At 37.0% G+C, this 16,051-nt stretch overlaps 1 protein-coding gene across 6 annotated transcripts in view; it reads right to left on the reverse strand.

The window, feature by feature from the left end:
* Positions 1 to 237: 237 nt before the first annotated feature.
* MTDH (metadherin) overlaps positions 238 to 16,051 on the reverse strand; it is a 59,070-nt gene continuing 43,256 nt past the window's right edge. For all 6 annotated transcript variants that reach the window (XM_070392086.1, XM_070392085.1, XM_070392090.1 and 3 more), the window contains 4 exons: positions 10,490 to 10,597; positions 7,157 to 7,297; positions 4,788 to 4,944; positions 238 to 4,142 (listed from right to left, as the gene is read on the reverse strand). In XM_070392086.1, the coding sequence (XP_070248187.1) occupies positions 4,072 to 4,142; positions 4,788 to 4,944; positions 7,157 to 7,297; positions 10,490 to 10,597 (477 nt within the window). In that variant the 3' untranslated portion in view covers positions 238 to 4,071. The remainder of the gene's footprint in view (positions 4,143 to 4,787; positions 4,945 to 7,156; positions 7,298 to 10,489; positions 10,598 to 16,051) is intronic.

Raw genomic sequence — 16,051 nt, forward strand, 5'->3', positions numbered from 1 at the left:
TTCCCAAAACGTCAGTCTGACTTGAGGAGGAGCACCAGGGAGGCTGCCCACGAGGAGGCTACATGTCACTGGAGACCCTTAGCCAGTTCCAGCACCACGAGGGACCTGGACAAGCTGGGGCATTGAGAGCTATTTTCATCCCTGGCTTTCCCTTTTGGATCCTGCTACCAAACAACAACAAAAGTCAAGTACACCCCCAATATCCCACTGGTAATGTTCTATTTCTTAAGCAGAATGGTGGTTTTAGGTGTTCATTTTATTATGCTTTATAATTTATATACATGTTACATATATTCATTTTAAAGGTTTTGATACAATAAATAAAAAAGGAAAGCACACATATACAAATAAGAATGCCATTATGATGGGGATGACCTTGAATTTGCTTTTTTCTTTAAATTAGCCTGTTCATAAACCTCAATACTGTAATGATTAGTCAACAAACATTTACAATGCACCTCATATACCTGTCTTGATACTAGGGTTAGAAATTACTCTCCTGTTAAATTATTTAGAAAATAGTAATGCCTTTTTAAAAGATTACTTTAAAGATTATTTTACACGCCAGTTTCAATAATTCTTGAAACTAGTTACAATCTCATACTTGCAGTATGTGTGATAGCCTACCTAGTGTATGTCAATCCTTAGACAGAGACAACTAGCTGTGCCTCACACCCAATTCTCCGCTGCTTCCTCAGTAATGGATCCTGAAATGTTCATTTGGCCAATGACAACACAGAATAAAGACTCTTTCCCATCCCTCTTGGTAGCTAGGAATCACGTGATTAAGTTCATGTTGATAAGCCTATGTGATGTGAATGATTTGTAAGACCTGTTCCTAAAGGGGGCAGAGATGCTGATAGGACATTTCCAGCTGCTACAACTCTGCAGCCCTGAGCCAGACTTTCCATTCGAGAGAAATAAAACTATCTTATTTAAGTTGTTATTGTTGGGGGACACGGCCAAGCTAACTCATGCCAAATGAGAGTCAACTCCTTAACCTCAAAGGTTGATACGACGGATGGACATTCTAAGAGGTGCTTAACTCCAAATATTTGACTGGTAAAACCTGTAAGCGCACCTATGGTTTTAGACAGAAACATCCAGAACATCAAAAAGTAATTGATTTTATACTAGCTTAAGATGCAAAATGACTGAGAAGTCCCTCCCCATAAGAGATCTAGAATGAGCAATTTAAACAAAACAAAAATGGCTTTATTTACAATACTCAATGCATTTTACAAATAACATATTTGCATTCCCTAAGTCTTTTGGAAAATAATTCCAGTTTGTGCAATGAGTTTACAGGAAAGACTTAAGACATCTATTAGACATCTTAAACCCAATTTCTAAGTTTGAAAGACCTTATATTAATAGAGGACAGTTTTTAATGAAGAAAAACTAAACTCTGTAGTTAAATATTGCCCTTCAATATTTTTTAACCAAATACAAACTGGACTAGTCTATGAAATAATACCATTAGATTTGAATGTATTATTTTCACTGTCCCCCCCAACAGAATGCATGCACAAAGTAAACATGGTAAATTACATTAATGATATTTTAATACTTTTTGGACTCTCTCAACTGTTTCACTTAGTCCAGAGTATAGTTAGAAGAGGTTTCCGCCTGGGAAAACCCTAAACCACTACTCCCTCGTCCAGAACAGGGAGGATTTTCAGTGTGCGGAGACAGAAGGGATTAGGACGATTTTAAAGTAGTTTCTCCAGGAGCCTTAATTGCTCCTCAGAACAAGGTGCCCTCCAGGCCAGAGGGATCAGTCATCTCCCTCCTGACAGTTTGGGGAGCAACTAATCCAAGACCCAGGGGACAATCGGCTCCTCTCTCCCCCCCTCCTCCCTGAATCACTACTTGATTTTTTGCTTTCTGAGTTGATGATGGGGAACAGTTCCTGCGTTCAGATTCGAGAAACTCCTTTCATGTCACGTAAAGACCTCTGGGACAGGTAAAGAACAAGCAAGAATAATACTGTAATTGCGCAGGAGTTTGCACCTCATGCATGTGAACGAGAATAAACTTACTTTTCCACCTCCACACTTCATTTCTCCTTAAAAGACAGCGTCTTTAACACCTGGCATAAATGGTTGACTGGGAGATACTAAACTGGAGAAACAAAGTCCAACACTTGACATAGCCAACAAAATTCTAGGATAAAGAAATGGTGAGGTAGAGTTGAGAGAGTTCAATTAAGTTTTTTGAGCACACATCTTTTGGCACATCCTCAAATTAGACACCCTACTGAATTCTCCTTTGTCAGACCTTTACAAAGTGCTGGCAACATAGGAATCCTTGGATCTACTTAGGAATCATCTATGTGAAAAGCTAACAGAATAAAGTCATTTGAAGAAATCTATTCCTCGCACGTTAGCATATTTATCCCAATACTGAAGCAAATAAAAACAATGCTATCCATTTGCTAAATTTATTTAAAACAAATCAATTTAGAAATATCATAAACAAAACTTCTGACATGTAAACATACTGCCGTGTTCCTGAAACAGATGTTAACACCCGATAAGGGTTAATAATCGTGTGTTAGGAAAGCTGTCCATTAATAAGGCCAGTCTTCAGCAAAACTAAAACCATTTTGTTTCTTTAGCTTTTCTAGACTGACAATGCAATACTATCAAATCACAATCAAAGAGAATAAAGACACGCTGGATGGATAGATCAGTACCATTGGTTACAGCTAAACAGTTTCATTCTTGGCGCCACATAAAAACAATTAAGCCAATCACATCAAATAAATCATGGCTTTTTTCTTTATCACAATTCACTAAGTGATGTTAATTATGGTCCTTGTCAAACACGTTTGGTAAAGGCTATTTACAGTGTACATGGCTGAGCATGCACTATTTATAGTTACAAAGATACCTGCCAGTTTATCACAATAGAATTACACAGTGCCTGAAATGGTGAAACAGCTTCCCACAGCATTTAAATTAATAGTTTCAAGCAGGAAACATTCCTTATTTGACCATGATTGCAATAATTACAGGAAAAATCTTATAAAAACACGAATCCCCTTCAAGAAATTGATGCATATTCTACGCACTACAGGTTAAGGCAGTAAAAAATGTATTCCTGATAACTGGAGGTCTTGACAATGTCAATTAAAGCTGTCTGACTCTAGGTTTCCATTCTCCATCATATACTCAAAGTTCTGTCTGTAGAACTAGTTTGTAAGATTTCATTTTTATAGTCAAAAAGTGTTAGTAATGAAGAGATGACACTGGAAAAAATTGCTAGGGAAAGGAAAAATGTAAGTTACATTTTGCTTGAAAGTTTTCAAATCATAAACAAGAGCATTATTTATGAGTCTCATCTTTGAAAGTATAAAACAAAGACATACAGTTTACCATTCTTAATTTAAAATATATTGTACTTTGAACAATTCAAGTAATGTAAGACTATCAAAAATAAGTTCGTAAGCCATGTGTCAACTGCATTTTCAATTAAGAACTTTTTAAAAATTGTAAACTAAACCATGACAGTTTAGTTAAATAAATGATAAATGACTTTTTATTTGCACTTGTGATTCCTTTAATACAAATTGCTACCAACAAATATGTAAAGATATGGCAGATTATGCATTTGATCAAAGCACTTTGATTTAAGCATAAAACAGATTCGAATGGTGTAAGTTCCGTGCATAAGGTCCGAGAAGTTGCCTACGAATTTGTAGGCAACCCTCTCTCTAATCAGAATCCTTTATTCCTCAGTTGCAGAAGAAATAGGGCACAATCTGTTGTAAACAGGGCACTGTTGTAAAACCAGGATAATATTCTTGAATTAAGAACGTTCTCATTAAATTGAAAAGACTTTCCCAAGTGTCTTCCAGCAATGTAGTATATATATTCTGCTGACCTCTTAATTTCATAAATTAACTTTCCTTTGATTCCATTTTTATGGTGGTTGTGTTCACAGTTTTGTCTTAAAAATTGGTTTAAATTTATATAAAACTCTGTACATGTTCACAAATTATTGCATAAACAGCATAATCTTCAAGACAGTGTCTGCAAACACATGTCCTATTCAGGAAAAGAAAATTCACGTTTCCCGCCTAGCTTTTTTCTTCTTTTTTATTTGTTTTGGAGATTCCCAGCTAGTTTCAGACTTGGCTGAAAGAGAAAATAAAACAAAAATTAAAACAAAACAAAAAAACAGGAAAGAGAAAAGTTAGGAGGATAGTAAATACTGTTATGTTTCAAAAATATAAAAGTAGCTCCAATGAAAACATGCTTTGAAAGCCACTAAGAATGCCTTAGATTTTATGTTTAAGTTTTCAAGTTCTAGTTACATGTTTTAGGTTATTCTATGTCTGCCTTCCTCTTTTTCTTTCAATTTCAATGTATTATTTGGTTTAACCATATGGATGACATTTTTTTTTTTTTTTTTTACCAGTTTTGACCTAGAAAAATGATGAACAACCTGCAATTTCAAAAACGTGTGCACCCTCTGCCCTGGCCAGTGTAGCTCAGTTGGTTGGGCATCGTCCTGTGCACTGAAAGGTTGCTGGTTCAACTCCCAGTCAGGGCACATGCCCAGGTTTCAGGCTCGATCCCCAGTAGGAGCTAGGCAGGAGGCAGTCAATGATATTCCTCTCACACATCGATCACTGATGTTTCTCTCTCTTTTCCTCTCCCTACAAAAAAAAATCAACTAAAAACTACGATCAGAAGTCTAAATATCTTAGGCTTTTAAGATAGTAACACTTATAAACAGTACAGAGAGCACACTAAAGAACCAAAAATGAGATGACTTACTTTGTGAAGGAGGCACACTATTTTGCTTAGTATTTGACTTGGATTTATCTGACTCTTGTAGCATCGGTGGCACTTGGGAAGAGCTCTTGTCAGAATCACTTTTTGATAAAATAACAGATGGCTCGGTAGAAACAGCAGGTGGAAGAGTCTTGATAGGCTATTTTGGAATACAATTATTTTAAGTTTTTTGTACGAAATTTCAAAGAAAATTAAATATAATAAGAGGCTGTTTAGCAGCAACTAAATACAAAAATGGTTTCCAGAAGCACAACTCATGCCTGCCCTCTAGTGACAAAACTGAATATATCTTTACCTACAAATACAGGTTGAGATAATGAAGATTTAAAATTACAAGATGTTTATTGAATCTCAAATAGGAGTAAATAATTTTCATTAACTTTTAAATTTCATGATTTTATATTTGTTAGCAATTCAATGGTTCTGTCCACTTCCCACCAACTCAACTCAAAACCTTTTCATGTGAAAGACAAAAAGAAAATCGCTAATTTCAGAACTACCAGTAGGCGATATCCCCCGTTTTCCTTTTCAAGAGATAGGTGTATCTCCAACAGCAGCAGCAATAGCTTCAGTTTCCTACCTAAGGAAATAGATGACCTCAAGCAAAAGCTGACTATGGCTATTAGTTCTGCCAATTAAAGCAACTTAAACTCAGTTCCAACTCTTCCAAGTTTTATCCAGTTTAGTGGTGATATAATGCCTAGGACCTAGACTCTTGAGCCTTGCTTCTCCTCTTCAACCCATGAGCAGAAAGGAGTTAAAATGATTTGCCTCACTGAAGTCAGTGAACTGTCAAAACCAGGTAATAATAGAATCTCCAATATTTGGAGTTCCCTGAGGCTTTAACAGATGAGTAAGAGATCATCTCACCCTTTAGCTTTACCTGTGATTATTTTGAATACCAGAGGCCTGGTGCACGAAATTTGTGCACAGGGGGTTGGGGGGGGGGGGGGTGGGTTGTGTGTGTGTGTGTCCCTCAGCCTGGCCTGCACCCTCTCCAATTTGGGATCTCTCTCATGATCCGGGACCGCTGGCTCCTAATGGCTCACCTGTCTGCTTGCCTGATCACTCCTAACCGCCTCTGCCTGCCAGCCTATTTGCTCCTAACTGCCTCTGCCTCTGCAGCTTTGTCCAGAATGACATCCAGAAGGTCGTTCGGTCTAATTAGCATATTACGCTTTTATTAGTACAGATAGAAACCAGGGTAAGTAATGTTTCTCCTGCCCTTTGTGCTTTCAGGCTTCTTGGGTTCAAGAAAGCACCAAGGAAAAGGAAACAAAAGGAGGGAGCTGTGTGTGCCCAGATAACTGCTGGGGTTCTTCCTATTTCAGAGATCTGAAGCAGCATTATGGTTCCGTTCAACTTTCTTAAGGTTCCCTGTATTTATTTCATACCCAATGGTTTTACTACTTACTTTTAATCTCCTTTCCTCCTCTGTTCTCTCACTTATCTACATTAATATTCTTTACAAGATGGCTTCTGAAAATAATTTAAGCAAAACATCAGAATGTCAAATGACCCTTTGTAGTCCTATTAAACCTACGAATGTGTTGAGATTGCATCCTTTTACCTCCAAGTACTCTCAGGGAAATAAAAGCACCCAATTCAAATAGGAAGAATGGTTATGATTGTGTTTTAGAACAAGACAGTTATGAATTCTTTCTCTTAGTGGTAATCCCGGTTCTTGTCTAAAGCTGTTTCGTTAAGCAAGTAAACTCCACAAAGGCAGAGATTAGCTTTTGTTTTCTTTGTTCTCGGATGTATCCCCAGAATCTAAAACAGTGTGTGGCATATGGTACCCAATATATTTTTTTTAATGAGTAAATAAATGAACCATTCAACTCCAGTAGAATTTAATATATTTCAACATGATGCAATTCACCTAAATATAAGTCAGTCTGTGTCAGTGACTTAGACCTTTTGTAAAATGGTGCCTTCTGACACATCAAAAATTTCCACAAAAGGCACATGTTTTAAGAACGTTACCAAATTTAATAAATGCTCCATTTTGAGAGATTGGACCATAATCAGATTATGTGCATGCTTTGGAAAAAATGCAACCAGTCACATTTTCTCTAAGCTATCTCTTGATCCCTGTGTGCCTAGATCGTTAATAGGAAAAAATACACACTAGCAATTCTGAATTTGCCATTGATAGCTATGCGACTTTGGACAAGTTTACTCAACTTCTCTAACCTCATTTACAAAATTGGTCCTACCTTCTTGTGATTTTATGAGGAATAAATTATTTTGAGCATTTTAAATACTTAGCACAATACTTCAATAAAATATTAATTATAATATAATTCTCAAGTCATTAAAATTTTACTTCTTAAATATCAAAAAATCACCTGGCTATTTTTGATGAGTGTTTCTGCTGGATCACTAGTGCTTATGGTTTTCGAAGAAAAAGCTTTTTCCTGTTTTGGACGGACTTTAGAGGTATTCACTGGAGGCTCTTCTCTAATCTCTTTTTCTAATTCTTCTGGGTCCTAGAGAGAAAAGTAGTCTATTAGATTATATAAATCACCCATTTTTACTATTTAAAATCTATTTGGTTTGTTGTACTAATGTCCAGAAGATATTCCAAAAAATAACTTTAGTTCAGAAACTGTTCATACAGCTTAAAGGAGCATATAAAAAACAATTATTCAAAAGTTTAAGTTAAGCAAGTAGCTGTGAAAGTATGTACGGTACGATTTGCAATCTGTACAAAGTTAGAAGACATGTTTGTTCTATGCTAAGCTGAACTCAACAGTAAAAAATCCACCAACCACATACCATAAACTAAATAGAATTTTACTGAAAAAGAACAAATTTAAAAATGTATTCATTTATAGGTAGGATCATGTGCTATATACTTCATACAGAACCTCATGGATACCACATTTAAACAATAAAGAAACTAAAATTTGAAGAAAAGTCTGACTCTAAAACTGTTATATACTTACTAGAGGCATATCGGTGGAGTCCCTCAGCCTGAGCTGCGCCCTCTTGCAATCTGGGACCCTTTGGGCCGGTTTCAGCCCGATCCCCGCAGGTCAGGCTGAGGGGACCCACCTATGCATGAATCCGTGCACCGGGCCTCTAGTATGCATATAAGATCTTTGGTTAATCTCTTCCCGTCCTCTCCCTCCACCCTTCCCTCTGAGATTCATCAGTCTGTTCCATGTTTCCATGCCTGTGCGTTGAGCATCTGCCCCCTGGTGGTCAGTGCGCATCATAGCTACCAGTCCAACAGTTGCTTAGGCGTGTGTGTGTGTGTGTGTGTGTGTGTGTGCGCGCGCGCGCACGCACACACACACACATTGATTTCAGAGAGGAAGGGAGAGGGAGAGAGAGAGAGAATCATCAATGATGAGAGAATCATTGATCGGCTGCCTCCTACATGCCCTCCCCACTGGAGATTGAGCCTGCAACCTGGGCATGTGCCCTGAGCAGGAATCAAACCGTGACCTCCTGGTTCATAGGTTGATGCTCAAGCACTAAGCCATGCTGGCCGGGCTTCACTGTATTTAAAAAAACAGATCAAACTTTTTAAAAAAGGAATATCATCAAAATACCAAAGAACTTTCACAATGACCTTTTCTAATAAGCTGAAATTTACAAATACATTTATCTCTCAAAATTTCTTTTAAAAGGAACTCACCTAATCTACAAGCCCAGGAAGGCCATAATTAACACACAAATCCAGACAAAGTTGGCTAAATGGATTTCATGTGGTACTGCTAACAAAGGATAGTAGTCAATAACATTTCACATCAGTTAGCTTAGCAAACAGAAAAAACTATCAACTTTTAGATTTTTATATCCATTGATCTTAGTCACATTAGACTTACTGCCCACCAATTACTACTACAGAGAAAAAACTAATAGTGATAATAAATTGGTATCATTTATGAAGGGTTGTGTTTCCCTCAACAAAAAAGAACTAAACACATATTTCCTTAAAAAGTCATGCAGAAAAAAAAAGTCATGCAGCAACTTTCCCCAAAATAGAATAGGAAAATTATTTGTAGGCTATCCTCTAAGAGTTTTGGCTACCTCCTACATTTAGATGAATGAAAACAATTATTTAGCATAGTTGTAAATGAGAAATGAGATTTTCATATATTGTAATGTAATGGTGCTATGCTGCTTTCAAAAAAAAATCCAGCCCTTGCCTGTTTGGCTCAGTGGATAGAGCGTTGGCCTGCCCAGCCATGTACAAGGTTCGATTCCAGTCAAGGACATGTACCTTGGTTGCAGGCTCCTTCCCTACCCGGGCCCTGGTCAGGGCACGTGTAGGAGGCAACCCATCGATGTGTTTCTCTTACATCAGTGTTTCTCTCTGTCTTTCCCTCTTCCTTCCACTCTCTCTAAAAATCAATGGAAAAATATCCTCAGGTGAGGATTAAAGTAAAAATTTAAAAAATCCATGTAGCCCGTGTGGCTCAGTGGTTGAGCATCAACCCATGAACCAAGAGGTTACCGGTTTAATTCCTGGTTAGGGCACATAGCTGGGTTGTTTCTATCTCTCTATCCCTCTCCCTTCCTCTCTCTCTACATCAATAAATATATTTTATAAAATAAACCCATGTATATTTCCAGTAATATAGCATGTCTGAAATTAAAATATCTTTGTTTTCATCTATATCAGTGGTTATCAACCTTTTTTTTGGCCGTGCCTCACCTAAACATCTCTAAAATCCTGATGCCTCCCCTGTGACATAATTCTATTCTTCAAAAAGTGAACTCCTATTCAAGTGGCAGAAGACTAAAAGGCCATAACTTGGTCTAAACAAGCTTCCAAAAAACATGGCATCCAAGAAAGAGAAAAATAAAAGAATGAAAGGACAGTTGAAGTACTGAGGAAGAACTCACTAAGAAATTGTTAAAAAAAAATGATGTGATATGAAAAAGTAGCAAAGTTTCAAAGCCATATGATAAAGAACTGAAATGCATAAATATGCCACAATATATATTTATATACTGTATATGAGGCCCCTAGAACCATAAGAAATGCAAAAAACTCACTGTTAATAACTCATTCTCAAATTGTCCCCCTTAAAAATCAAATTGCCACCCTAACGGGTTTGGCTCGGTGGATAGAGAGTTGGCCTGCGGACTGAAGGATCCCAGGTTCAATTCCGGTCAGGGCATGTACCTTGGTTGCAGGCACATCCCTGGTAGGGAGTGTGCAGGAGGAAGCTGATTGATGTTTCTAACTCTCTATCCCTCTCCCTTCCTCTCTGTAAAAAATCAATAAAATATATTTTTAAAAAATCAAATTGCCCCCCTGTGGGGAGTGTGCCCCACACTGGGAACCACTGATCTACATTATAATCGAAAACATTTCCCCCAGATAGGAAAGACCAAAGAAAAGGAAAATGGAGGAGCAACAGAAAGTTAGAATTTCTGTAGGTGTGAAATGCTGTAGGAACCTCCTTTTCTATTTCAGCACAAAATGCATCTGGACTAATTTAGAATTTTATTTACTTACTTTTGGGTTTACAACTTGGATTTTTTTTTTTTAAAGCATAAAGGTTTTTTTTTTTAACAGTATGATGTATAAAATCTTTAAAACATTTAGGGAATTTTAAAATAAATTTGATGTCTTTTATCTCTACAGAGTCTTAGCATTTTCTTTTCACATTTCTGCAGTAGGTGCTTACTGAATGAAGCTTGTTGTTTTGATATTCTACCTGTGCAGGAGAGTTATCGTCACCTTGCTTCTTCTTTTTCTTCTTTTTCTTTTTAGATTTCCCGGTTGAAAGAGCACCCTCTCCTTTTTCTTTATCATCATCTGAAACCTAATTTTAAAAGCAAAAGTGTTAAAGTGAACCAACTGATTTAGTTCTCATTATTCTGAAAAATATTATGAAATAATTTCATTTATTAGGGTTAGTCTTTATTTAAATACTAAATAAGAATTAGTAACAAGCAATAAAACTGATCTAAAATTACATCTTAAAAAATAAAGTACATGGAACTTCATTCTCCTATTGTCTATGACTGACCACTTTTTCCTTACATCTTTTCTACTTACTACAAGAGCTGTGCAAATCCTGGTTTTAAAAATTCATTAGATAGGTAATTCTGTTTTATTTAAGAGTTTAAATGTAGAACTATTTGTATTAAAATTGAATTTGACCCTGTTAAGAGGATGGCAAACTACAGAATGGGAGAAAATATTTGCAAACCATATATCCACCAAGGACTTGTATCTAGATTATATAAAGAACACTAAAAATTCAACAGTAAAAAAACCAAGCAGTCTAAATAGAAAATGTGCAAGGATATGAACAGACATTTCATGAAAGACAGACAGACAGATGGCAAAAAAGCACATGGAAAGATGTGCAATATTATTAGCCATTAGGGAAATGCAGACTAAAAATTTACCATGAGTTATCACCACGTACCTATCAGAATGGTTAAAATAAAAAATAGTGGTCCTGGCCAGGTAGCTCAATTGGTTAGAGCATCATCCCAATATGCCAAAGTTGTCGATTTGATACCTGGCCAGGACACATACAAGAATCAGCCAATGCATGCATAAATAAGTAGAACAACAAATTGATGTTTCTATCTCTTTCTCTAAAATCAAATTACAAAAAATTAAAGAAAAAAAATAGTGACAACAGCCAAGTGCTTGCAAGGATGCAGAGAAATTAGATCACTCATGCATTATCAGTGGAAATATAAAGTGATACAGCCACTCTGGAAAACAGGCAGTTTTTAAAAAAATATTAAATATGAACCTACTACACCCAGGGATTGTACTCCTAGGCATTTATTCCAGAGAAATGAAAACTTATATTTGCATAAAAACTGGTACATGAATGTATACAGCAGCTTTATTCATAGCAGCCCCCAAATGGGAACAACCCAAATGTCCTTTACCAGGAGAACGATTAAATACAGGCACACCTCAGATATAATGCAGCTTCGGTTCCTGACCACAAATATTAAGCCAGTATTGCAATAAAGTTAGTTGCAATCTTTTTGCTGGTGGAGGGTCTTGCCTTCAATTTGTAAAGAAATGAAACATTTGTGAAGTGCAATAAAGCGAAGTGCAATAAGAACGAGGTATGCCTGTAAACTGAGTAGAGGTCCTCAAACTTTTTAAACAGGGGGCCAGTTCACTGTCCCTCAGACGGTTGGAGGGCTGGACTATAGTTTAAAAAAAAACTATGAACAAATTCCTATGCACACTGCACATATCTTATTTTGAAGTAAAAAAAACCAAAACACGAACCGGTTTGGCTCAGTGGATAGAGCGTCGGCCTGCGGACTGAAGGGTCCCGGGTTCGATTCCGGTCAAGGGCATGTGCCTTGGTTGCGGGCACATCCCCAGTGGGGGGTGTGCAAGAGGCAGCTGATCGATCTCTCTCATCGATGTTTCTAACTCTCTGTCCCTCTCCCTTCTTCTCTATAAAAAATCAATAAAATATTAAAAAAAACAAAACAAAACAAAAAACAAAACGGGAACAAATACAGTATTTGTATTTGCATGTGGCCCGCGGGCTGTAGTTTGAGGACCCCTGGAGTAGAGCATGGACTACTACTCAAAAGTAAAATGAGCCCTAACCGGTTTGGCTCAGTGAATAGAGCGTCGGCCTGCGGACTGAAGGGTCCCGGGTTCGATTCCGGTCAAGGGCATGTACCTTGGTTGCGGGCACATCCCCAGTGGGGAGTTTGCAGGAGGCAGCTGATCGATGTTTCTCTCTCATCGATGTTTCTAACTCTCTATCCCTCTCCCTTCCTCTCTGTAAAAAATCAATAAAATATATTTAAAAAAAAAAAAAAAAAAAAAAAAGTAAAATGAAGCGACTAATGATACATACAACGATTTGGAAGAAATTTTAGAGTAGCGGTTGCCAACTGATGGTCTGTGAGGTCGGAAAGGTTGGCGACCGCTGCTTTAGAGAATTATGCTCAGTGAAAAAACAGTACCAAAAGGTTATATACTATATAATTCTTTATATAAAACATTCCTTTTTTTTTTTTAAATATATTTTGTTGATTTTTCACAGAGAGGAAGGGAGAGAGATAGAGAGAGTTAGAAACATCGATCAGCTGCCTCTTGCACATCCCCCACCGGGGATGTGCCTGCAACCCAGGTACATGCCCTTGACCGGAATCAAACCTGGGACCTCTCAGTCCACAGGCTGACGCTCTATCCACTGAGCCAAACCGGTTTCGGCACACAGAACATTCTTGAAGTGACAAAATTATAGAGATGATGAACAGCTTACTTCCTAGTTGGCTAGGGATTTGAAAAGGGGGTGGAGATAGGAAGGAAGAGAAGATGGTCTGAAAAAGAGCAACCTGAGGAATCCATGAAGTAACAGAAATGTTCTGTATCTTGACTACATCAATGCCAAGTCCTGGTTGTGATGATACTATCCTATAGTTTCCAAAATATTACCAATGAGGGACACTGGGTAAAGGGTACAGGGGATCGCTCTGTATTATTTCTTACAAGTAAATGTGACTTTCTAATCATCTCAAAAGAAAAGGCTTAATTAAAAAATTAAATCTGAGAAAGTCACTGAAAATAACATTCTGCATGACAGAAACAGTGAATTAGAACTGTTAAATTAGTATTATTAGTACTGATGATATCTCTTCACACATCACATATAGTTGAATTTTCTATGGAAAAGTGTCTTTTGTTTATTTTGCACAGGTGACAGCCAAGATCCCTAGACTATTCTTAGAGAAAGAGATTATATGGATACCTGCTATTTTTCTGTTCAGCACCAGAGTCATTAGGATGATTTTAGAGGTCTCATTAACCACCAAATAGTTTACAAAATCACTATCAGAGAGAAAAACAAAACAAAACGCTGTACCACTTAGCTTCAGCTAACTGTAACTCAGCCATAGAAGAAAGGTAGTTCTGCATGGCAAAACACTATTTTTGTTCATGGGAAAAAGGAGGAAATCAACTCCATGCCATCTTTTAACTCAAATATTCTGAAAAACTGAAAATTCCTTTTAACTCCTTTCTCAATTTCATTCCCACATTACCTCCCTAGGGGTAATCATTATCATGAACTTCTTTTGTATCCATCTAATCAATTTTTCTATAAATTTATGTGTCTCCCCACACAACATGTGCACAAATGGTATCATTATTGTATCTTTCTGAAACTTGCTCACCATTTACTGAGATTTTAGTAATATTGATATACTAATTTAGCTTTATTTAATTCATTAAAAAAATCTGTCTAATATGCCATTGTACAAACATTTTATTTATCCATTCCCCAACTAATGGGCATTTAGATGGCTTCCCATTTTTGCTTAGAAATGTAAAGATGATCTCTGAATCTACTCAGAAAAAGAACTGCTATGATATGTGATAGTTTTTACTCTATTCAGTGTTTCCACTGTTAAATTCTAATGATCAGGCATGGGAAGTTCCAGTTAAGAAAAACAGACTTTTAGTTGTACATTCACTAAACATTCAATAAGTATCAGAATGATTACTGTGTGCTAAGATACTATATACTAAGAAGCTTTTTTAAAAAATGTAGACTTTATTATTATTTTTTTAACAGTTTTAGGTTCACAGCAAAATTGAGCAGAAGGTAAAGATTTCCATATACTCCCTGCCCTCACACACACACACAGATTACCCCCTTCCCCCATTATCAACATTCCTTCAGAGGGGCACATTTGTTACAACCAATGAATCTACAGTGACACACCATTATCACTCAAAGTCCATAGCCAACATCAGGGCTCACTGTTGGTGTTGCACATTCTATGAGTTTGGACAAATGTATAGTGACACGGATCCACCATTATAGTATCATACAGAGTAGTTTCACTGCCCTAAGTACCCTCTGTGCTCTGCCCATTTGTCCCACTTTCCTCCAGCTCTTGGCAACTCTAGGAAGCTTTTGTAGGTCCAATCTAAAATTCATTACCCCGCCCCCCCACCGACTCTGATTTTACTGGTAACTGTCCCCCTCTACATTTATTTATACCCTTAGTGGTAAATCCCATTAAGGACATCTCCCTTTCTCTGGTCCTTGAAGATGAGAGGTACTATATATTGAATTAAAGGCTAACCCACAATCCACTTGTGCCTAAGATTCCCCGAACTCTATTGCTAGGATCTTATTCTATTAGTGAAATCTCTTATATTTAACTTTACTTAAGATCCTTTGCCTCTTTGCCTACAGATATGTTAAAGCAGTAGATAAACTACGAATTTAGCCCAATGCCAGTTTCTGTAAATAAAGTTGACTTCTGTGTTGCCTATGGCTACTTTTGCACTACTGTGTGGCTCTTTATTAAAAAACCTGCCGACCCTGCATTAACATCTCTCCTACTGCCCGGCCAGAGTGGCTCAGTGGTTGAGTCAGAGCACATGCCCAGGTTGTGGGCTCAGCCCCCAGTGTGGAGTGTGTAAGAGGCAGCTGATCAATGATTCTCTCTCATCACTGATGTTTCTATCTCCCTCTCCCTCTCCTTTCCTCTCAAAAAAAAAGAAAAAAAAAAGAAAAAAAAAGAAAAAAAAAGAACTGAACTGATAGCTCAAGGTGTGGATTGGTTCAATTATGTGAATCTTACAGTTATCATAAATGATGACAGGGCTAGAGGTGGAGAGGAAAATAAACTTTATATATATCTTTTAAAAATATTTTTTATATGTTTTATATATATATGTATATATATATACACATATATATATATGTATATATACACATATATATATATATAATTTTTTTTCTTTCACTTATTTATTCCTTTTTCTGAAAGCCAAGCATGTTGCTAGAGCTACAGAAACAAGAACTTCATGGACCCTTTCTTTAAGGAATGTAGCCTAGAAGGGGGAAGACAGACATGTAAATAATTGATCCTATTACTAGCTGGTTCCACAGTTGTATACTATTTTACCTCTCCACTAAGCATGTTACCTATTTCCCTGCCTTGGTGCCTTTTTCATGATGTTCTCAGTCTTGTCTGCTGCTATGAAGACTTCCTTAATCTTACACTGGACACCAATTTACTTTTTTCTAAAACACATTAAGAGTTGGTAGGCTATTATAGTAATTCTGATAAGTGGACAAGAAATGTATGTTTTCCTATCAGCGTCTAATAGTGCTTTCCATATAAAGCCCTCCATAATTTGTGGGGGGGGGGGGGGGGGGGGAAACAACAGTGATATAGAGAAGGCATGCAGGCAAAAGATAATTGAAGTAAATACAATCATAATGTCTCCCTGAAGCAATTTGGATATACTT

This window comes from Myotis yumanensis, unplaced genomic scaffold (genome assembly GCF_028538775.1).
Source record: "Myotis yumanensis isolate MYYU_CA2020_CCGP unplaced genomic scaffold, mMyoYum1.0.hap1 SCAF_15, whole genome shotgun sequence".
NCBI lineage: Eukaryota > Metazoa > Chordata > Mammalia > Chiroptera > Vespertilionidae > Myotis > Myotis yumanensis.